Consider the following 24,099-nt stretch of genomic DNA (forward strand, 5'->3'; position numbering starts at 1 on the left):
AGTTACCATTAGTGAACACTCTTTGGATTCAGTCAGTCAACCAGCTATAAATCCGCTTAACAGTTACCTCATTTAGCCCACATTTTACCAGCTTCTCCACAAGAATATCATGGGGGACTTTGTCAAAAGTCTTACTGAAATCAAGATACACTATGTCCACAGCATTCCCCGATCCACTCAGCTTGTAAAAAAGAAATGAGGTTCATCTGGCTTGACTTGTTTTTTGAGAAATCCAGACTTGATCTTTCCGCTAATGTAGTAGAAGGAATTCACACTAAGACAATCATTCCATTTTGGCTTAATGGATGGACCCCCCCCCCCCCGCAAGTGCACTTTTCCGGGCTTTCCCCACGCTTGCAAATACTTCTGCTGATGGAACTTACTACACTATGTATTAGTATATCTTTGCTAACATATGAATTAAGCACACTTTCCAATAGTATATGAATTTTTGTACACATTTGTTTTTGTTTTTTAGCTTTTATTTATGAAATTTTGACAGTTTTTATACACACACATTATACAGTGTCAATCATTGAACTCTTTTCTCAGTCCATCTCTCTATGGCATTCTATGGAAATCTTGATTTGCTGCATATCCTGATATTTCACCCATTATCTTCTCGTCTTCTTTTTTGATGTTATCTGCTGCTTATATGTTAACTCCTACTTGTAGGTTAAATTGTATATTGTACCCTTTAGTTAATCTCCGAAACACCTCCACTCTTCTCTTCTCTTTAACTCATCCTTATTCCTTAGTTTCGCGGTTATGGTTACTAATTATATGTATTCTATCAATTTGTTCTGCCAAAACTCTTCTTCTTTCAATTTTTTTGCATATACTATTCTAGCTGCAGCGGTTGTGTATAAAAATATATTGAGTGCCTTTTTTGGAATGTCATCACCTATTATTTCCTCTGGTCTTTTGGGAAGTGTGAGTTTTACAATCTTTTTAAATTCCATGTGAATCATTTCCCAATACTCTCTAGCGTACTTACACGCCCACCACATATGAATCAGGGTTCCCTCTACCTTCCAGCATAAATTAAACCCCCTTTTGTACATTTTCACTAATTTGCTGGGTGTCAAAGACATCATCTTTTGTAGGTTTTCCTTAATAAGATAGCAGGCAGAGAAATTCATGGTTCGCCCCCATAATTTTTCCCATGCAGACAATTCTATGTTGTAACCAATATCTATAGCCCATATTGTAATTGTTGCCTTTTTGTACACATTATTTTGTTGACAGAATATATCACAAATGGTAAAGTGTAAATTTTGAAAAATACCTGTGTTTTGGTTCACATACTGTTTGAATTACGTAGATGCTCCATTAAATGCAAACGGAATAAATTTCTCCTCCATCTTTAGTTGTCTTGCTACTATTCCTGCTCTGTGGGCCATTCATAGAAAAATCCATACACATATTCTCTGGAAGAATTGGGTTTTTGATCAGTGATCAGTGGTTGGGAGAGGCATGGAAGCTCTCTAAAAAAAGTTTCTTCAGTGAGGCTTTTCTGATGTAAGTAGTTACTGACCTTAGAGGTGTACTCAGGAGAAATTTGCCTTTGTATTACACACAGATATTCCCGAACTGTAATATCTAACAACTGTCAAATCATTGCTAAACCAAGATAGACTTTGTTGTTCAGGTGAAATAGAAATGTTTTAAATAGTTAACAAATAAAATACCTGCAGAAATTAAGAAAACGAGTTCCAAGTTATATTGAACAGCTAATCCCATCCCACAACCATATTTTATTGCAAGTAATGCGGCTTAGTCCTGCTGGCCACATGACCCGGAAGCTGTACGGTGGCTCCCTCAGCCAATAAAGCGAGATGAGCGCCGCAACCCCAGAGTTGGCCACGACTGGACCTAATGGTCAGGGGTCCCTTTACCTTTAATGTATAACTAACGTGTTGGCATTTTTTAAAAGCAAACAAACAGACCTTCATGCACACATGGCTTATATTTTTGTCATGTAATATGATGTAGAGCATTATACTGAGTTAAGGAAAGTTAGAGAAAGACTGACTAAAGCTAAAGTGGGTGTAGCCCCTTTTATAGCCTTGGTATCTAATTTGAGACGGCTCATTGATTGAAAAGTTAATACACTGAGAACAACCAAGTTCCATCCTGAAGACAGCACACAAAGAAAATGAGGTGGTTATTTAAACAACAGGAGCTGGCAATTAAAAAGGAGATAAATCCCAAATAGGGTAATTTTCCTAAGTAACCCACCTGCTTCTTCCCTCTCTGCAAAGCAGATAATTTTTGTTGTAGACTGGGAGAAAGCAGGCAAACAGCAGAGGTCTTTAAAATAGCCCAGCTGCAACATAGACTTTTCTGCAGTCCCCCCTTCCTTTGTCAAAGCTATGAATAGTCACTTAGGGCCTATTCATCTAAATGGCTGCAACAACCTGGCTGGCAGTTCCACATGCTGCAGCAGTAACTGCTCTAAACAGGAACCATGTGAGAGATGTCAAGTACACAATGTGGTCATTTCCCACACCTGTGCTGCTCACCCCTCCCCCAAAAAGAAAGGCCCCACAGTAGTGAAGAGAATGAACAACATCACTGGCTTGCCTCACATGGCTTCCAATTAACAGGGGCTATTATTGTGGACGTGAGAGCTGGACCATAAAGAAGGCTGATCGCCGAAGAATTGATACTTTTGAATTATGGTGCTGGAGGAGACTCTTGAGAGTCCCATGGACTGCAAGAAGATCAAAGCTATCCATTCTGAAGAAAATCAGCCCTGAGTGCTCACTGGAAGGACAGATCCTGAAGCTGAGGCTCCAATACTTGGGCCACCTCATGAGAAGAGAAGACTCCCTGGAAAGGACTCTGATGTTGGGAAAGATTGAGGGCACAAGGAGAAGGGGATGACAGAGGACGAGATGGTTGGACAGTGTTCTTGAAGCTACCAGCATGAGCTTGACCAAACTGCGGGAGGCAGTGGAAGACAGGAGTGCCTGGTGAGCTTTGGTCCATGGGGTCACAAAGAGTCGGACACGACTAAACGACAACAACATTATTGTGGCTACAGGGAAACCTAGTCAAATAGAAGCAGCCAAAATGTCACAGGAGGTTTGTACTTGTGGTTTGGCTCTGATTCCCCTTCTTTTCAGGCTTGGTTGCAATGAACGGCACCTAAGGCTGGAAGTTGCAAAGTCTAGATAGTTGGGAGTGCCTCTGAGCATGTATACGGCGTGACATTGAATAGCCACAACCATCTCCTACACTTTTTGGATTTTGGAATATTTTCACCTAGGACGGATTCATTTTGAAAGCTCCCCTTTCAGAGAGCTTAACAATATAATAACTAATGGGCACCCTGGTGCTTAAAGTGTTGCAGTGGTGTGTTCAGATAAACTTAGTTTGTATCAAAATGTTACAGAATTGTCATATTACAAGACCAGTCTCAAATCATGTTGCTTATGCAAAATGTTCTTCTTATGAGCATTTTTCTTTTTTTCTCCTTTTTTTATTTACTGCACCAGTATTGCTGCTGGAGTTTGCATCCAGTTTATGGTGCTATCTGTTGTCTGGGTTTCCATATAGGCAGATGTCTAAGCCTTAATACATTACAAAATGTATAGTTAGAAGACATCAGTAGAGGGTTTGTTTTGGTTGGTTTGTTGTTGTTGATTGGTTTGGGGTTTTTTTGCCATTGTAATCATGTTTTGCAGGAAGCTTCCAACTGGACTATTTTCCCAGTTGCTGTGGAAATTGGATATGGCTACATCTACTCTACATTCAACATTTTTTAATTGACTAATGAAGAGCTGGAAGGCAGTAACCCCTCCATACACACACGCCTATTTTAACATATGCATAATCCCAAACCCCTGAGATCTGGAAGGGGAAAACCCATGGGTCACAATGACACCTATCCACCACTTAAAGCACATCTGCAGCATTTGGTGATAATGCTCATGAGTTGGATCCAGAGTGTCTCTTACGTGAATGGAAGGGGCTAAGATCTAGTGGAGGATCCTTCTGGAAGGAGGGTGATAGTTTCCCCCCTTTGTGCCATGTCCCACACTGCTCTACAGGTACTTCCAACTCTCATTTTTCATGATTTTGAGAAGGGAGGGTATGAGGAACTGATGAAAATAGACTCCCCCCCTCTTCCCTGGGCAGGAGCATTTCCTGAGTGGAATTCTGTCAGACTTATGGACCCAAGCCTGTGATTTCACCCATTACTACTAAAATCCACGGCAGGTGTAAATGTGAACATTTATAAAACATTGGAGGAGTTTCAACTGGACAGTGTAAAGTATACATATTGTCAAATGTTAGTTCTTTCCATTTCAATAAAGCCAAGATGCTAACTAGTCTCTGGTGGAAAAGAACAGCAAATGTTTTTCCCTCTTGTGAAATGTACACAGTGCATATATTCTTCCAAAATGAAACCACCATGTTTCATGTATTGTGAGCAAATTGGAATGAATCTTTAAAGGCATGAAGTGACTACGTAGGCTTGCTATCCTTAAAACTGAATCACGTGCATTTTAGGAGGTTTATATGGTGTGGAAGCCAAATGTTCTTCCTGTTTCTAGGAACAGAATTCCCCTTCCATGCAGTCGCTTTGATCTGACAATTTTTTATTGGGGCATTTTACGTTCTTCTGAGAAAGATGTGGCACAATATGCTTCCAGACATGATGCTAACCTAAAAATCAATGGACAGTAGTTCTGTAGAATTGGACCATAATGTTATATTGATAAATCTATTTTTGTACTGCCAGTTTGAGTTTTTCAAATGTATTGAATATTTTGAATAACTGTCCAAGGGTAAATATCATACTTTCCTCAAAGTAAAGACCTTGCATTCATGTAAGTCACATGAATATCTCTTTGAGAATGTAACTGAACACTTTGCATTGAAATGTGAGATGCCTACAGAGCATCCCAGGGCAAACATTGTTATAATTTGCTGGCATAACCTGAGCTGCTGGTAATCCTTTGAAGTTAAATTGACTTCAGACAGCTTTTCTTTTCTCCTTGTAATCCATTGCAGAGTTCAAACCTTGATTTTTACTATATCAGGAAATTGTCCATAAAAGAGTCGGTTTTGTCTCAAGGTGTTTTGCTCTAAAAGGATGCATGTTAAGTCGCTAAAAAAAGTTCCATGGCATTACTTCCAGGAACAGGTTTCTCATGAATGTGTTTTGCCTGACTTTTTGCCTGATACACGGAGAAACTATCCAATGGTCATTGATAATGACAAGGTTGCAGGCAGTTAGCACAGTGATGTCAGAAACACTCAGACATATTATTATCAGTTGCTAAAATAAAGCACAGAAGCTAAGTGCAGTGGTGCATAGCCCAAGGCTTGGGCTGGGCCAGTTTTATGGATTTAAATTTAGTTCAGAGGGAAAGCAGATAGTTAGTGTGTTCTTTAGCTATAATCAGCAAAAGAGGAAACGGCTATCTGTAAAATGTAGATACTCAAAAGATACACAATCATTACAAGAAGGGGTGATAATCTGGAAGTTATTCTTCTGCAGCAGCCTTCCCCAACTTGGTGCCCTCCATAAATTTTGGACTTCAGCTCCCATCAGCACAGCCATGCCACCAAAATCGGGAGGGCACCAGGCTAGTGAAGCCTGTGTTGCAGCATTTAGTTTACAAGTACTTGTGGGCTTCCCCCAGGTATCTAGTTGGCCAGTGTGAGAATAGGATGCTGGCCAAGATGGGCCATTGCCCTGATCCAGCAAGATCTTTTGGGGATCTTATGAAATGGATTTCAGGTGTATTAGTTTTTAAACAATGGGGTGAAAACAAGCACATTTCCCCGATTACAGCAGAGTTTAAATTCACCAAGAATGATTATTGCTTATTTATATAATCACAGGTAGGTAGCCATGTTGGTCTGAAACAAAATAAACAAATTCCTTCCAGTAGCACCTTAGAGACCAATTAAGTTTGTTATTGGTATGGGCTTTCGTGAAGTGTGCATGCACACAAAAGCTCATACCAATAACAAACTTAGTTGGTCTCTAAGGTGTTACTGGAAGGAATTTTATATAAATATATATATATAAGATATTTATGTCCCCACCCCCTTCATAATATTTACTCTGTGTCATTTGCTATGTAATTTTAAACAATAATAAAATAGGCAATTAAGGCTGCAGTCTGTAGCCACTTAGCTGACGGTAAACTAGTGGGACTCTCTCCGGAATAGATATGTACAGTACTGCACTGGGCAAGTAATAAACAATCCTATGCTCTCTGGGAGGGTGGCTGAGGGGCTGCAGGATGCTGTGGGACCCAGTTCTGTGGATGAAGAGGGAGATCCACAGGCAGGGGCCTCCCTGGTATGGTGGTGGAGAGCTCTGGAGCCATTGATCTTCCATGGTGAGTGCTCCACGAACAATTTGTCCACAAATGGGGTGTGTCAGGGATGGATCAGGGGACACTTTGGAATGGATCCAAAGTCCCCTTCGTACCCTGGCATCTTCCCCTGGCATCTTCTGCCAGCTCTGGAGCTGTTATGGCTGTTTTCTGTCTCATTGGGAACTGAATGGGAACTGGGAATGGAAAAGGCCACTCTCGTGCATGCACTCCTCTTTCTCCCTGGCTGCAGTGAGCCAGCAGGAGCCAGGAAGTAGTGGCTCCTCTGTGATGGAATCTCCCCACCACCAGCTTTTTTGAACTGCTCTGTAATATAATAATAATGATGATGATGATGATGATGATGATGATGATGATGATGATAATTTTATTGTTTATACCCTGCTCATCTGGCTGGGTTTCCCCAGCCACTCTGGGCAGTTTATGGCATATCTAAAAATATAATAAAAACACTGAGCGTTAAAAACCTCCCAATACAGGGCTGCCTACAGATGTCTTCTAAAAGTTGTGTAATTCTTTATCTCCTTGGCATCTGAAGGGAGGGCATTCCACAGGGAGGGTGCCACTACCAAGAAGGCCCTCTGCCTGGTTCCCTGTAACATAACTTCTTGCAGTGAGGGAACCAGCAGAAGACCCTCAGAGGACGACCTTAGTGTCCGATGGGGGTGGAGGCATTTCTTCAGGTATATGAACATATTAGAAGATTTTGAGAGGATAGCAAAAGTAAACATTCCCGTACTCTCTTATCTGCCTTTGGCCCAGAGAGAAAACAACAACCAGAAGGCCACTTGCACCGACGCGAGATCCATCACATTCTTGTACAAAGATATCCCTATAATATTAATGTGTTAGTCATATAGAAGAACAGTAAAGCCACGTATATCTTCATATTGTGATGCATTACATGGAGAGATTGGAAAAGGCCAAGGGGCATTGTGCCAGAGACAACAATTGGATAAGGAACAGGAAAGTCAGACAGCAGTATTGCGTACCATGGGAAAAGTTTTCTAAATATGTTATTGCAATTTGCTGCTCTAATGTGGACAAATGTTCGGTACAGCCTCTTCTATAATGATCATTTGGACACCGGGCCTTCAACTGTAACCCATGAATTATGTTACTTTTAAGTCCCATATGGTATCCTGTTCCAGTTTTGGCAATGAGAAATGGAGAGGGGAAGAGAGCCAAGGTCATAACACTGTTTTTCCTTAGCCAATAGACCACCTACTGGGAGCTACTGCTTTAACTGTAGTGAGTGCCTTTCCTTTACTGCACTACCCATCCCTACCAATGTTATGTAATGTTACAGGTAGCAGGTAGTTCAGATGGTAGAACACGAGAGTCTTAATCTTAGGGTTGTGGGTTCGAGCCCCATATTGGGCAAAGGATTCCTGCATTACAGGGGGCTGGACTAGATGACCCTTGTGATCCCTTCCAACGCTACAGTTTTAGGTATTAACATACCCCTTTCTAAATGCAATTTCTGCTGATCTAGCAGGTAGTGTTGGCTAAGGAGCACTTCACCCATTGTACATTTCTGCCTCTTCTATAATATACATTGAGCATCTTTGGCTAAAAAAAGGCATACTTTGTGTTTCTTTCACTTGTTTCAGAGGCACAGCAGAACCATTTGTATGATATCCAGCTCCACACACACACCCCAAACAAACTTGTTCATTCTATAAGAAAATTGTGTCATATTTCCTTTCATACATCTGTTCTTAGCCAAAGGGCTAATCCAACTCCGAATGGCTTTCTTTCTTTCCCCTCTATGTCACAGAGACCTGTGGCAAATTGTCCACTGTGACATATTCAGCCTCTGCAACATATTGTGGGGAAGAAGAGAAACCACTTATGTTAGAATGGCAATTCTAAAACTATAGGTCTTGTAGCTGAATGTAGTCAGCATTGAGCTTCATGAAGATAGTTCTGCAAATATTGTCATATTGTGGGTCCTATTTTTTAAAAAATACGTTTAAGTATGAAGAAAGTCACATTTCAAACCAATTTTTAAATGTAGCACCTCAGTGTATAATCTTTATGGACATTTAAATCTGACTCTCCCATGTTCCAAACCACCACTCTTCTTACTTCACCATAAAACAGCATCATAAAACTACCGCAGACGAGGTCTGTGCTTGAACCGCTTTTATGAAATGTAAAATGAATAGACGAAATGGACAAATAGTTGAAAACTTTCCTTCATCACTCGGTTGCTACCTTCCTCTGTATTTTGCAGAAGTCATGTTCCAGTCCACCATGTGCTGATCAAGGCTCATTTATAAGTGTAAATATGGCTTATTTGGTAGAACTGTCTATATACTTTAGGTTGAAGTAATGAAAACTCCTCTGGCTGAAATTCAACCACCTACACCTTTCAGTCTCCTCGCTTTGGAAATGATTTCTAAAGCCAGAATTCAACCACAGGACTGTGACAAACCCAAAGTTAAACACTTTTGAGTCCCATTGATTTATAATGGTAGAGATTTAAGCACACATTTCTCTTTCCCTTTGAAACTAACTGAATCTTAATGAGCTTTGGCCCTTAATTTTGGACCAAGGGTTAGCTATCTTAGCCTTACATGGAGTGCATTCTACCCATTTCCTTGCCTTCTTTGTCTCCCCCCCTCCCATTTTGTTTTCTGTGTCTGTAGTGTTTCTAATTATACCTTTTTTAAAAAAAAAAAATCTCACAGCTTTATTGAATACTTACAGACTTTACAGTATTTTCTTTCCCTTTGCCTTTTATTCTTCTTTATCTGGAATATGTATTAATGATCCTTTCTAACCCCATTGCTCCCTTTTAAATGTTTATTTGTTCTACTTGCCTCGTGGGCAAGTCCTGTTGTATTTCACCCGGTTTTCCCCAGATGTGTTTTCTTTCTTCTACTCAAGCCTTTTTTTCTATTCTTCTCTCTAGAATTACTCTTTATGACTACCAAGCCATGTGCAAAACAACCAAAGAAAGTAGCGACAGCGCCCATAGCTTACTGGATGTAAGTACAGTTAACGTGAACATCCCTGCATTGTTGCTGAGAGAGGGGGAAAATGCAGTATATGTGTGTCATCTTTATGTTACAAGTCTTCTCAGAAGCCTCAGAAGTCTTCTCAAATTGCCTTTCAGCGCTATTCCATATCACGAGAAAAATGGTTTGGAATAAATCAAGGCAAATGGGTTGTATTCATCTTAGCCCTCCTCAGAGTAGACCCACTGAAAATAATGAACCTAACTTCAATGGGTCTACTCTGAGTAGGACTAGTGTTGCATACCACCCAATGTGATCCACATTTGCCATTTCAGAACACTCTACAGTAGCATTTTCTCCCTGACTAGCACTAAAGCTTTGTCGCTGTCTTTGTCTGTTATGAACACCTGCTTTCTGGAGTTTGTAAATTGCCTATAAACATTTGCTGTATTTTAAATTATGAGGGGAATTTCAATAGCCCACAGCTTAACATTAAAACCAACAACACTTCAGCCATTAATGAACAATAGATTCATTTTCTAAGCATCTAACTTGTAGACCTACAAAAAGGGTTCTTCCTCCAGATGCACCTTTATTAAAATTATAAAGAGAGAGGCCTAGTGTATTTTGAGCCTCAGGATTTTCTGCAAGATTTGTGAGTATGGTTAATGAATGGAAGGGGAGCAGATTGTTTGGGTTCAGGGAGGACTGGAGGGGGGGGGGAGAAAAACTGGTAGCCCCATTGCACAAGCATATTTTCATCGTGCAAGCCGACCACAACTAGATCTCACCCCAAAATGGCAGTTATATAGTATGAATATTTTTAATTCACTTGCAATAGAATCCTTGCCTATTTATTAGTCTTCAGTGTGATGGTTGCTGAAATTGTCAACAGAATATGAGTAGAATTCTCTAAAATTATGAAGCTCTGTAGATTAGGAAGCTTAGTTTTGTACCTACCATTTCTTAAATTTGAAAACACAAAGTGATGGAAGCAAACCAAACTTTCACCGTTTATTATATACAATGAAATGGAATATTTTTTGGCTTATGATTGAATATTTTGAAAGAACTGAGAAATAGACTTAAGTATTTTCTTCATTTTCGGTGATTTTTCTTCAGAAGCAAAATAAAAAGGGAAAAAGTCACATTGGAAAGAATTTTGTTTTCTACCTCAGCCTAACCTTCATTAGAAATCCTTAACTTCACTGTTTTATGATCCATCATGGTTTTTTTTTAGAATGGAAAAGGTAAGGTAAAGAAATATACAAGGTTTTGTTTTCTACTTTTTCATTTCACTTACTGCTGTACATGAGGTTTCAGAGTTAATCATTTCAGGTAGACGTCATCACTGGGAGATGTCTGATGGTGTCTTTTCCTCTGACAAAATGTATCCACCAGTAGATTCCTCATCCTTCCTGCAAATCTTTGCACTTCCCAGAATCTGCTCCTGAGCTCAAGCCTGGGAAATAGTAGCCACTGAACGATAAAAAAATCAAATACCCCTTTTATTCATTTCCCTTCTGGACCACTGATTATATTGATCATCATTTGTTAAAAAATGTATTACAAAACTAACTGAACCACAAAATCTTGAAGGGGTGGTATTTACCACCAAAAGACTATATGTTCTTGAAATATTACATAAATCCATCACTTGGTGCACTTAAATATTATATATTCTAGTCTTTTGATTAAACAAATTGCTTCTCTCCAGCCTTATAAAGCTTTCTTTGCTGCAATAAAATGGATTGTGACTGAACTTGTCTTGTAAGTAACACTTACTAAGATTTGAAGATTATTTGTACCTTTCCATCTTGCATGTTTTTTCATGTATACAGCAATTTGCATCGATTTTCAAATCTCCTGTGCATAATTTCAGAACATGCTTAAAACCTGTTTTTGTGATGTAGTCATTTCCAACATGCAAACTAAATTTATTATTGTGGTTGCAGTTAAATCTAATATGAATATTTGGCTGTTTCCAGTGCTGCTTGGGTGGGCTGTTCCCAACCAAGTATCCTTTTTCAGAGGATCTTCTGTTCTGCAGTTTCATAAGGGATTCAAACACATAGGCTGTCACACGTGAAGCTTATGCAAGCTCTGTCTGTGTTTCTTGCATTATAATAAATTATTGTCATTATCTAATAATATTTAAAATGAAAATGGACGAAAGCTTGAGAAGGCAGCACTCCTAAGCAGTTCAAACACTAAGATTGTAGAAAACACCTTTAACATTTTTATTATACTTTTATCTGCAAACCAAGGGATATATGATTGACCTGGTTTTGCAGACTCCCAGCATGCAGTTTTAAAGCTGAATCTCTTGAAAGGAGCAAAGAAAAAAAAATGTGTGGGTGTATTTGCTAATTGCCAATGAAAATCTTTGTAAAATTCAAAATCAAGTGATCACTAAGATCAAGTTGAACAAAGCAATCTTCACCCTACATAGTTATGATAAAAAACATATTTTTTTATAGCAAGGATGGATGCTGGACTACAACCTCCATCATCCCTGACCATAGATCATATTGGTTGGGGCTGATGGGAGTTGAAGTCCAGTAACATCTAGGATGCCAGTGTCATTTCATAGCGTAGAACGAAGGCTAGAATGGGAATAATGTCATCATTTCTTCTTTTATACCATAGCAATGAAGGTTTGTAGCATAGCAATGGAATTTTAATACAGTAGCAATGAAAGTTCAATCTACATATTATTTTTAATTAGAGAATCAAAATAGACCGTACTGAAAAATAACTCTGCAACTTATCTGAAAGTTAAGATAGCTGAAGACTGCCAAACACTAGAAACTATGAGAAGTTTTACCTATGGAATCTCTTGATTATACAATGGAATACCAATTTTAGCAGAATTTGGAATGGCAGGATCAAGTCAACTGGGTTAAAATTAACAACAGTAGAAAAGAGTTCATCTTAAGCTACATTTATCTTTATTTTGAATAGAATGAAAGGAATCCTGTTACTGACAGCTAATGGTATGAACATGCCAGATGTAATCATTTGATATATTTGATCTTTTGTGGTTTAGGTTTCTGGTGGAATTTAATCTATGCAATTGGTGGCATTCAGATCTAACAACAAAGGGTAAGCACACTTTGTATTCATGGCGACATTAACAAATATGTTCTTTGCTTTTATAAACACAAGGCAGCATTCCAAAAGATCCATGGAACTCCATGTGTGCAGGCACTTCCAGTTTTCTGCTATGAGAAGGGAAGCCTGCCATGCACAGGGACATTTTCCATTGCACATGCGGGCTTCTGATGACAGGCATTGGCTACAGTCCTGAAACCTGTGGGTCAAGCATAGTAAGATGATGGAGACTACTTAAGGGTAAGTGGTTTGAAGACTGCAGCCAAAGCCCATTACATTATCTGATGGCAGCCTTGCTTTAAAACTGCAGTGAGATTACAGGGCATAAAGCAAAATGTTTAACCATTTGGAAATAACACTTTCATTTTTCAGCAAAGGCAAAAGAGAATATTGTAGAGCCAAACTTATTTCCTCCTTTGGTCCAATGTGATTCTCTAGATTGCAAACCATTTTCCTCTTACATCACAGTCCTATGAATGGGTAGTCAAAAAGAAATCCTATTGAGTTCAGTAGGACCTGTTCCCAGGTAACTATGTATAGGATTGTAGCCACAGTGAGCTTTGATTTCTTGTAATTATTTCATTCATTAGACTCAAGGGACAGTAAGGCTTCTGTCAGCAGAAGGGAGAGGGAAGCAGTTTTCAGCAGTCCACCTCCTTCTTGCACCGCTTCTGCACCCCCCCTAAATCTTCTCCAGAGGGTTGGGGGGGGCAAAGAGAGAGGGAAACCAGTGCAAATTGCTGATCTTCCCATTCCAGTGCTGGCAACGGTATTCCCAGCTGAGCAATCTGGGAAGAGCTCCTTATTTGTCCCTTCTCCCAGACACTGAACTGAGAGCAGAGCAGAAATTTCCCAGAAGTCTTTTCCCCCACTGATAATATTGCAAAGACTTTTCTTTTTCTCATCCCAGGGCCCCCTTGCCCCCAAAAAGGCCACTTTGCAAAACATCACCTGAATATTTCCTCCCTAGAACAACACTAAGTCCAGGAATGTGAAATGGTAGATAGACTGCCAAAGCTATTGCTGCTGCTGCCACTTAAAAAAACAAAAACCTTTAGACAAAACAAATAAATTGTTCATGGTGACCCCACACCTGAAAAGCTGCTGGAGAAGTTCTTCTCCCAACGGAGAAATTGAGTGAAATCATGCACCCAAGCAAGGCTTTTTCTCAGGGGGGGGGAACTCACAGGAACTCAGTTCAGCACCTCTCATGCGGGCGCCATTGCTACTCTTAAGAAAACAAAGGAGGTGTCTTTGGTGAGCTCCGACACCTCTTTTTCTAGAAAAACAGCACTGCCCCCATGTTCCCTCCCAAAGTGGAAGAATTAGAGGTTAGATGGCCATCTGCCATAGTTGCTTTAGTTGATATTCATGAATTGGACTAGATGACCCCCAGGCTCTCTTCCAGCTCGTCAATTCTATGAATCTCCTGGACCAGGGATAGTTTTAGCTCCTATTCTAGTGATCCCTGAGGGTACCTTTTTTAGTTTCTCCCACATGATTGAATGGGGCCAACACGTCTTTGGGGCAAAGCACTGCATTACAGTAGATAAAGGGGGAAAGATCTGCCCCCTACCCCTGACACAGCTCCTGGTGCAGCTCCTCCTACCCAGGGGATCCTACAGGGAAATGCAAGGTGCAGCAGACCATCTGGGTTGTGATCTTGGTCATTTTGCTTGCATTTCCAGCATTGGCAGTCTGCTAGGAGAATGTGTAGGTAGCACACAGCAGCCGAATGTAGTCCTCTGATGCTCTTCTGGTCTGCTGGATTGGGGCAGTACTGATGAAATCATGCAGTGTCCTTATGCGACCCCTGCCCCGCCCCCCCCCAATGGCATATGTTACGCTACCCAATGAAATGTCCTTTCGGCCCGTGACTCTCTTCCTCAAAACAAATAGAAATAAATGTGTGTTACCACTGTAACAGTGTTATTACCTTGCAACCTTCCTTCCTTAAGGGCAAAGGTTTGCCATTACCTCACTAGATAAAGATACTGAGCCTGAGGGGTATTCATTCACATTATAGCTGGAAGCAGAGCATGTAATTATACACTTCACCTGGTCCCTTTCTTTAATTACCAGGAGACTGGAAAGTACCCCCTCATCCTGATCACTAGAAAGGTATCATTTTAATGGAGCTTGTGTTTATAGAAGTGGATGAGCTGGCAGTGATATGGACGGTGGTGAGCAGGCATTAAAGAGAGCCGATTCAGAAACTAGAACAGGGATGGGGAAGCTGTGACCTTCCAGATGATGTTGGACTCCAACTCTTATCAGTCCCTGTCACCATGAATGATGGGAGTTGGAGCCCAACCAAGTCTGGGAGCACCGAGTCCCTATCCCTGAGCTAGACAGTGAGTTGTCTTCCTCTCTGTCTATTCTATTGAGAATTAAATCAACTGGGTCTGTTTTCCTGAACACAGCACTCAAAGTATCCCTATCCTTTCACTGTGGTTGTGAGAAATATTCCTGGAATTATTCCTTTATTATGCTTGCAATCCACTTTTAATCTGTAAAATTGATGGCGACTTAGGTGGCTCCTATTGGTCACATAGCCAGTCTCCAATCAGGGCTCACAAGTGCAAGAATCCTATGGCATCAGGTACTCCCAAACCAACTAATGAGTAGCCGGTATAGGCCATAAAGAATGGAGATTAACTGGGCAGAAATGAGTATATGTGTGTTCACATCCATTGTCAAGTATACATGAAAAGAATGCGGGGGACCCCTGCAAGTTCACTTTTATTTTGGATACGTTCATCAACTTATAAGATTTTGCCTTCAATTGAGTTTTTCAAATGAGAGCTAATTGTAGATGCTCCAGCAATTATAATAAAATACTATTGGTTAGACACGCTTGGCAAACTGTACAAAAATACTGTTATATGGCAGGGGTGCCTAACCTTTTTGGAGCAGAGGGACATATTGATCCATGGTCAGCTGTCTGGGAGCTGCATATCAAAGCAAGAATGGGAAAAAATGCAATTTTTATTTTTGAAAATACACATTTTAGAGATCTTGGGAGGGATTACAATTTTTTTTGCATCATATTAGGAGCAGCAAAAAGAAAAAAAACTAATAACTTTTAAAACAAATTTAAAATTGACAAATTTTGCTGGATCTTGGGGGCCACCAAAAACCCCTTGGGGGGACATATGCAGTCTGCTGACTGCAAGTTAACCACCTCTGTGATTCAGCCTTCAGCCTTACCATGTCTGTTCACACTGCTCTCCTCAGCCTCTGTGATGCTGCCGGAATGAGCACAGCAACAAGCGTAAGCCAGGTAACCGGGGTTTGTTGGTCAGAGAGTGTTTACAGCACCTTCAGCCCTGTTGTTTTGTATACTAGATACTAAAGTCACATTTGTTCATGCACACAGTTTAGCTTGTGTCAGAAATGTTTGTGCACCCTGGGTTAGCTAAGGGCAAATCGTGAATATCTAGTTTAATAACATCCCCTAGAAAAATATCATCCTCTTCATAAATGGATTTGTTAATTGTAAAATAAAGTTTATGCATTACCTATATAAATCACAGGGTGGCAGAAGCAGAGTAACGTTTTCATCCACTGTAAGGCGTTTGATATAGTATCTTACACTGTACGATTCTGAGTGAAGTTATTACCAAATTCCATCAATCTCTTTTATTTGCTTTAGCTCAGAGATTGAAACAAACCCTAGAGCCTTGTGACACCGAATACCCAGCCTTTGTTTCTGAACGCACAATCAAGGAGACCACAGGCAATATTGATTGCGATGATTGTTTCAAGTAAGTACTTCATTCTTACTGGTTGTGAAATTCTAAACTTCACACCAAAATCTGTGCTACAAACTGCTGCAGTTAGTCTAGTCTAATCCTGGAAGAATGGATGACAGTTAAAATTTGATGTTCATAAAGTTGTCAAGGAGACCAGGAAATGTATTGGCTATATATAAAAATATGAGTTACTCTAGCTTATTGGAAGAGACTTATGTGTGGTCCTAGCCACCAGGACTCTGCTGGTCAAAAGAGTCAACAATAGTAACTAGTTGCATCACATGGTTGATCTGGGTCTGATCCCATATTCAAATCACCGTATCTCCATCTGATTTATTAGCTTATTAGCTAGTTATAAATTGCAGCTCTCCTAGTGGCTAACTTTGCAATCTATCAACAAACTAGGTGTCCACATTGTTTCTAAAACTGTACTGCAGCTCTTATCACAGATGGCTAGTCCCACTGCAGGTGCCTCACAACCTGGGGAACAGCTGCACAGCCAACCTTTCTTCTGATTCCAGGGTGCAGAGTTTAAAGTTGGACAGAGTGCTGAGTCCTTGTGTCTTCTGAATTGACAATGTCAGCTTTATTGAGCAGTTTCTGTTAGTCCCTTAATGAAGTTTGTTGATCAAAGCCTCCTCAGCTTATTGTTAAGAATTTGCATCCATTTCAGTATTCCTAGCCAAGGGCGAACGTTGCTGAATAAAATGTACAATTTACTGTATATTATTTATATGTGTGCATGAGATAAGGTTTTCCAAGTACAGGGTAACTTTTCTGGAGTCTGGCTCTGTAGCCTTAAATAGTACCAAGCATAAAGGAATTCAAAACCCATTTTTCAACCTTCTTTCTGTTAGTTTTAGCTGTATTTTCAGCTATAGAGGAGCTACAGTCACAAGAAGATAGGGACATACTCTTTTAAATAACTTAGGCAACCACATCACAAGGTTGGACTAGATGACTCTCGGGGTCCCTTCCAACTCTACAATTCTATGATTCTGTGTTTGCTTAGTTTTTCTCCACATCCCAGACTACTTTACCATGCCTTAGAACACAATACTCAGCAACTACAATCACATGAAATTTCTCCCAATACACTTTTTGTATACACTTTTGCCTATTATATGCATTTTTGAAATCAATTTTCCTGCATAACAATTTTGAATGTTACTTTTAGTAATATTTTTTCTTGCACACTTACCCCCTAGAATACACTTTTATTTGCATTTTTTATTGGATAGCTGCATAATAAAATTTGGAGATGCATGTATCTCAAAAGATAGGGGTTTTTTTGTATATTGGTTCAGGAAGTGAAAATTAGTGGATTTTTATTAAAATGTGAACTACATAAATTTCACTCCCATCCTTACCTGGGATTAACATGCCTTGAAATCACTGGGACAGACCTCCAACTAAACATATACATGATTTTAGTATACATTATGGAGTGCAAGTTTCATGTATTCAAAGCTACTGGTTGGTTTAACCTATCCCAGGGAGAATCAAGTGGAATGTTTTGCTTGTAGAGGTTAGGGAGAAGTGTGAAATGCTAGATGAGACATTTTCTTTGCAAGACAGAAAGATTGCCCATTGTTGTTGTTGTTTATCCACTCTTCACCTTAAGGTCCTGGGGCAGGTTACAACAATTTAAAGTACAGTTTAAAACTTGCAATTAAAAATGCCATCACAAAAAAATAGAATGTGAACCTTCTATGTGAACAGATGAAGGGCCGTATAATAGTCATCGTCGTCATCATCGTAGTAATAATAATATCTGGAGCTAAAGGCCAGGAGTTTCATCAGCCATATCTCAGTCCAAGGATTAGCACAAAAAAATGTTTGTCTGTCATAGTGCCTATCTTATGAGGGATAGCTTAGTCAGTAGATCATGAGACTCTTAATCTCAGAATTGTTTGAGCTCCATACTGGGCAAAATATTCCTGCACTGCAGAGAGTTGGACTAGATTATCCTTGTGGTCTCTTCCAGCTCTACAATTCTATGATTCTATACTTCATACCCTACACTAAGGACCGTGGAGCTGCTTGCAAATAAAAGCAGCAAAGAATAAGGTCAATAAGACTGCATAAAAATAGCAGCGCTGTAATAAAAACATTACAGAGCCTGTCTGTCGGGGGGGGGGGCTTATCAAAGAAGGCCTTCCTCAAGAGATAATTCAGTGGCTGTGGCATTGTCCGCAACTAAAAATGAATCCAAGTTGCACTGAGTGTTGCATCTTGAAACCAGACATTTGACATGGGAAGCATATAAATTCAGCATGAAAACATTTTTTGAAAACAAGGATTGTCCTGTATATGGATAATTGTAATGGTTAATTTTCTGATGCTGGCAAATCTGTCTTGTTGCTAGCATATAGCCCTAGTGTGCTGATTAATAATGATGAGGCAAGCCTTAAAACATGTCGTTTATCTTCATTCTAGTGAAGGACTTGTCGGTGGCTTTTGTATTTCTCTTGTTGAGAACATCAGAAATGTGCCTGAATACAAAATTTTTGTATGGCACAACTACTACATTTTAAAAGCTTTTTGAGAGTGGCATTGCAATCTGAAGGTCACCAGACGACTTTCTGTTGTGTTGCTCTACTTCTGAGGTCATGAGGGGACAAACCCAGAGCTGGCAAGTTTGAGGATTGTGGCTTCAGAATGTAATATTTCATGTTGATTTAAGGGGAAAGTTACTTGGATCCAAAAATGGGACCAGACTCAGAAGGTCCAGTGTCCTTGGAATGCACTCTCACTGTTTGAAGCTAATGGCTGTCAGCTGTCAAACCACACATTACTCATCAAGTTGCACTTTGTTCTCCTATGTGACCATTTATTTGCATCCACCAAGAATCAACTAAACAAGTGAAGATTCATAGTTTCAAAGTTTTGTATCTTTAGACATATTTCTAGGATATGTAGACCTCATTGCTAAATGGAACTATATGGACACATGCGGCTTTGTGAAGTTCTACCCACAGGCGTAAGATATCTTCACAAGAGAATGACTAATGTTACCCAATAACATCTGCGTCAATTGTTTGAGTTTCCAGCAAAGTCAGTCCTAAGAAGAATTTCCACTGTGCCATTACAGCTTTATGCCTAAATATACCAACCTAGGAATGAGCAGGGGCGGATTTTGGTCTTTCAATGGTGCCCCTGTGTGAGGCCAAAATTCAGCCGCCCCCGCCCCAACCTCTTACCTTCTCTTCTGCCTCAATTCACTACATCATAGTTGCAGCACTCCTTAGGCCCAGCACCCAGTACAGTGGAACTGGTCACACTGCCCTAAATCAGCCCCTGGAATGAGAACAGGTTAAATGGACTGGCCTTCTTTAAAGGAGAATTGGGGGGATACAGGCAACTCCCAATTTACACAGGGATTATGTTCCAAGGCACCGTGCATTTAAGTGAAATTGCGCATGTTTGAAACAACGTTGAAAAAGCCTGTGAACATCCCATTCCGTCCCTGCCCTGTTCTGGCCCTTTTTGTTACATTTTTAGGTCACTTCCAGCTTCAGTGTGATGTGCATCTGTGCAGTTGTTCACATATTGGACGTGCCCAAAATGGTCACAGCCTATATTTTAATTCAATACAATCAGTGTGATATTTTCCACACTGTGGATGCATGAGGAAGGAAAAGCAAAGTTAGATGAACGGCCATTTCCCTTCTTAGTTTGTGATGGCGGGACAGATGTGTGGGTGGAGTGGCATTCTTTGTACTCCTCTGTCCTTTCCTAGAGTTTTCTTTTACAGTCCAATCCCAATGTTTTCTTGATTTGAGTCCTTGTGAACAATACGAAGGCATGCATCTTTGTGCTGTCCTAGACATAGGCATAGGATTTCCTCGCAAAATAATGTTCAATATATCCCAGTAACCTCTGGGTTAATGTCTGCTTTGTGTTTGCTTTTTCGCAGGAAAGTATTTCCCCTATACCATTATATCTTTATGCCTGAAGTATATGAAAATGCTTTCTTTCACCCTCAAATGATGGCAAGTTTTCTTTGGTGGCAGGGAGGGGCCCAATGAGGTTGGTTCTCCACTGCCAACATAAGGACTCTCTTCTTTCAGAGGGGGAGATACAGAACTTCCTGTGGTCTCCAGAATGTCCTTGCAAGGGCCATAGGCTTCCAGGCCCTGGTGCCAAACTAGGCTTCCCTTTCTCATAGAGCCGAGAACTCTGGAAAGCATTCGCAATGCAACCCTAAGCATGCATACTCTGAAACAAATTCCACTGAGTTGAATGAGTCCTGCTCACTTGTAAGTGTGTTTAGGATGGCAGCCTTTTGTTATTATTTCAATATTCAAAAAGGCTTCAGTTAAATGAAGAGAAGATTTAATTTAACAGGGCTAGTTTTCTCCCCAGATGAAAGACAGAGATCCAGCCGACTCTTTTAAAGATAATTTCAGGTCAAACAGAATAATATAATTCAGCAGTACTTGGATGAAGTGAGTTGGAAACTGAGTTTACTGAAAATTATAGCATTTTAAAAAATAATAAACTAAGATAATTTTCATAGAAAATCATTTTGTATTCCATAGTGGAAAGAAAACCTCCCTATGTTAGTAATACTCTAATCTCAAGACACTCATTATTTTTCTCTGGAAGCAATGGTAAACCAAAAAGAAATAATTTTGAGTAAGTGTTAGAGGCTCATGGGAACACTTTCGTTCACTGTGTAATTTATTCAATTACTGTCATTAACAATCAACAAATTATGACTTTGGGCAGATTCAAATGTTCTGTTTCTGACAGCATAGTGCTTTCACATGACTTTCTTAGTTCAGAATTCATAGGAAAGGGAGATTTCTTATATAAAGATTCCCTGCATTAAAACCGCAGCCTACAACCGGGCTAAGCACTTCTCCCTAATCTATAATGATGAAATGTGAAGCCTAATATTGTTGCTGACATATTGGCACATGAATTCTGAGGTGGTGCGCCTAGGTCCAGTGAGGTACCACATCTGGAAGAGTAAATTTAAATTGCCCCCCTGATACCACCTCTTTCTAAATGTTTTAATAATCTGGCTTGAAAGCCTTCGCAGACACACTTTCTGATCCTGTCCCAAGTCCTACTCGTGCAACAACAGCCGTATTCAGTTGGATGGATTTTATGTGATGGGCCAGCTTCTTATGACATTTTCTGCCTTTATACTTTTACTTATTTAATGAAATTTGTATAGTGCTTTGCTGTAAGTAAAACATTCAATTGTTTGCCCATTTCGTTTTGCTGGACACTGCTTAGATGTTTTCTGTACGCTATATAAATAGTTTTATAAAGAAATAAAAAATTATACTTAATGGTACTGAGTGAATAAGGTGGTGGAGGGGCATCGTAGTGACAGGCCCTACCCCAGCATTCAGTTGAATCCATTGAGTCTATACAGGTGTGGAAATTTCTAGCCTTCTTCAGGTTTTGGGGTGACCGCATGAGGACTCAAACTGGCACAGGGGGTACGCACTGGCCTTGCTTCCAGTGACCCTGTGAGTACCAGGCCTGCCCTCTCCTCCCCTAAAGGTCCAAAGGGTGAGTCTAACCATGACACTGTTAGAGTCCTCTCTGGTCAGAAATCGGGATTCCTGATTCCTAATTGCATTCAGCTGCATGCAGACCTTCATTCTCAAGGCATATACATCAAAGAAGAACTTGAATGTATTGGGGTTGGGGTTGTTGTGTGCTCTTTACATGCATTCACCCCAGTGCTGGTAGAGGACATCTCGCTATAACTAGGAGCCCCAACTGATTGAAAAGAGGCCTACTAGCATGCACAGACTTGCACAGATTGAACTAAATGTTCATGGGTGTTGTCCTCCCAACCAAAGCTTCATCCACCATAATTAATGTTGTGTGAACAGCTGTACTGTCATGGGTCCAGTCGCCCTTCAGAAAACTGCAATATAGTGAGTGGCCTCATCTCAACCAAGAGTAATGCAGTTGCTAGTTTCTTAGGCTTGGAAAAAGAAAACCCAGGATCAAAACCTGGAAATAATTAATCCAGTCCTCAACATCCTATACATGGGTGTGGGTTACTTTTCTTTCTTTCCACTTGATATGAAGAAATAACTCACACTTCATGATGTGCAATGTTTAAATTATTTTCCAAAATATAGACGCCTTAGAGAATGTAGGAGCCTGAAAGAAAATAAGGATTATATAAGAATGCTATTATGGTTATGGTTTGGCTGCTCCAATCGATAATTTTTGTCATCCTATATCCCACTGATTATGAATCTTTTAAATCTTCTACTTAAAAAGCAATTGAAAACAAGCTAGCCCATATTTTTTTAAGTATCTGGGGCTGTCAACAAGAACACAAAACTGGATTGCTTTTAGTATTTTCCAGTAAGTTATTCTTGTTCATTTAAAGTGCAGTTTTAAAAAGTAGATTCACACTATCATACTATCGACAGAATAAGGTGGCGGTCCCAATCAAGCAAAAATGAACTGATTGTTCAACTCTAAGCATGGTTGTTCAGAAACAAGTTTCAGTGAGCACAATGGGCCTTACTCCCAACTAAGTGTGTTAAGGCTTGCAGCCTCAGCCACTTTGAAAGCAAAACAGGTATTAGACTGGTTTCAGCAGAGTTATTTCATTCAGTTCAAGTTGTTTTGTTGGTGTAGTCACTCACTTTAGCTGAATCAAAACTAAAGTTGTTGGGTTGGTGTTTTTTATTTAAAAAAAAATACATTTTAAAGCTATGCGCTGGTAGAAGCAGGAAAGCTATTAGGTTTTCCTGCAACACAACCTTTAGAGTCAGATCTTGATCCTATGAAGAAGAAAAATGAGCACATCTCACAGACCAGTTTTGGTAACATATGAATGTTCAGCCAAAAGGCTGGACCCTTTTGCAAGCTGTTGGGCAAGAGAGGCAGAGCAGGGAAATTCCCTGCACCAATTGGTGCGTTTCTATGGTGGTCTGAGTGAGTGGGCAGGGCTCGATCCCTAGTTAAGGGACAATCTGCCTTAACTCCAGCCTCTCTGTTTGCAGCAGCACTCTCCCTCCCTGCCTGTCTCCCAGCGTACTGCGCTTCGTTGTCGCCGCTAGAGGACCATGTAGGAATTTTTCCCAATGTGCATCTTGGATCGCAAATTGTTTTTTTGCCTGCTTCACACTGAATAGCGGGACAGAGTGCTAGATTGTATGCTGTGTTGTTTAAATAGGTTGATCTGCTTGATTTGGTCACTTTGGGCATTTTAGGTACAGGAAAAGAAATGGTTTGATTTAGCCTGCCCTTTAGGCAGCTTTCAAGTGATGGGTCAGCCCCAAGGCTCACTTCTTGGACTTGGTTCAGAAGGTGAGATAGGGGCCTCCCTTGAGGCCAAACTCCCTCATCCACCTGGGGTTCTGTGGTCCAGGGGGTGGTGACAAGATAAGGCCTCCCTTCTCACCTTCAGACTGTGGCCCAGGAATCGGAGCAGGCTTGGAAGCCCCGAATTCCTTAGGCAAGGGCGGGTCGCCCAATGTCTACAGTTATACAGTTAAGTTAGTTTCCACCCCATAGTCACCCCCCTCTGCTGATTTCAATTTAAGGTCTAAATAAAAGTGACCCAGTTCAACCCCATCTTATGTCTGCCTCTTCATTTGCCTATCAGGGCGCAAATGATTTCTCCTCATGTTTGTTGTAGTAGTTTTGAAATCTGTAGCATTAGTTAAATTTTAACCTTGGCATATTTAAAGATTGCACACAATGGAAATAAAGCAGGGCCACTAACTCATATTTGTGGTAGTTTTGGACAGAGAGGGGAACTATTAGGATGTTGTTATTCCCAAATACATTCATGGTGAGATTAGGAGTAGTCCTTGGACTTGCTCCCAGACCTCCATCCATCTTTTCAGCCTCCCCTTTCCACATGCAGAAGATAATCTGAACCAGGGGGTCCCTCAATTATTT

At 40.3% G+C, this 24,099-nt stretch overlaps 1 protein-coding gene across 4 annotated transcripts in view; it reads left to right on the forward strand.

Annotated features, from left to right (window-relative positions):
* CACNA2D3 (calcium voltage-gated channel auxiliary subunit alpha2delta 3) overlaps positions 1 to 24,099 on the forward strand; it is a 482,706-nt gene that overhangs the window by 436,759 nt on the left and 21,848 nt on the right. For all 4 annotated transcript variants that reach the window (XR_014522462.1, XR_014522463.1, XR_014522464.1 and 1 more), the window contains 4 exons: positions 9,286 to 9,361; positions 11,049 to 11,101; positions 12,381 to 12,436; positions 16,101 to 16,212. Coding sequence is in view for 1 of the 4 variants with exons in the window: in XM_083489214.1 (XP_083345340.1) it covers positions 9,286 to 9,361; positions 11,049 to 11,101; positions 12,381 to 12,436; positions 16,101 to 16,212 (297 nt within the window). In the remaining 3 variants the exon portion in view is untranslated. The remainder of the gene's footprint in view (positions 1 to 9,285; positions 9,362 to 11,048; positions 11,102 to 12,380; positions 12,437 to 16,100; positions 16,213 to 24,099) is intronic.

This window comes from Podarcis liolepis, assembly GCF_965112155.1.
Source record: "Podarcis liolepis genome assembly, chromosome: 2".
Classification (NCBI taxonomy): domain Eukaryota; kingdom Metazoa; phylum Chordata; class Lepidosauria; order Squamata; family Lacertidae; genus Podarcis; species Podarcis liolepis.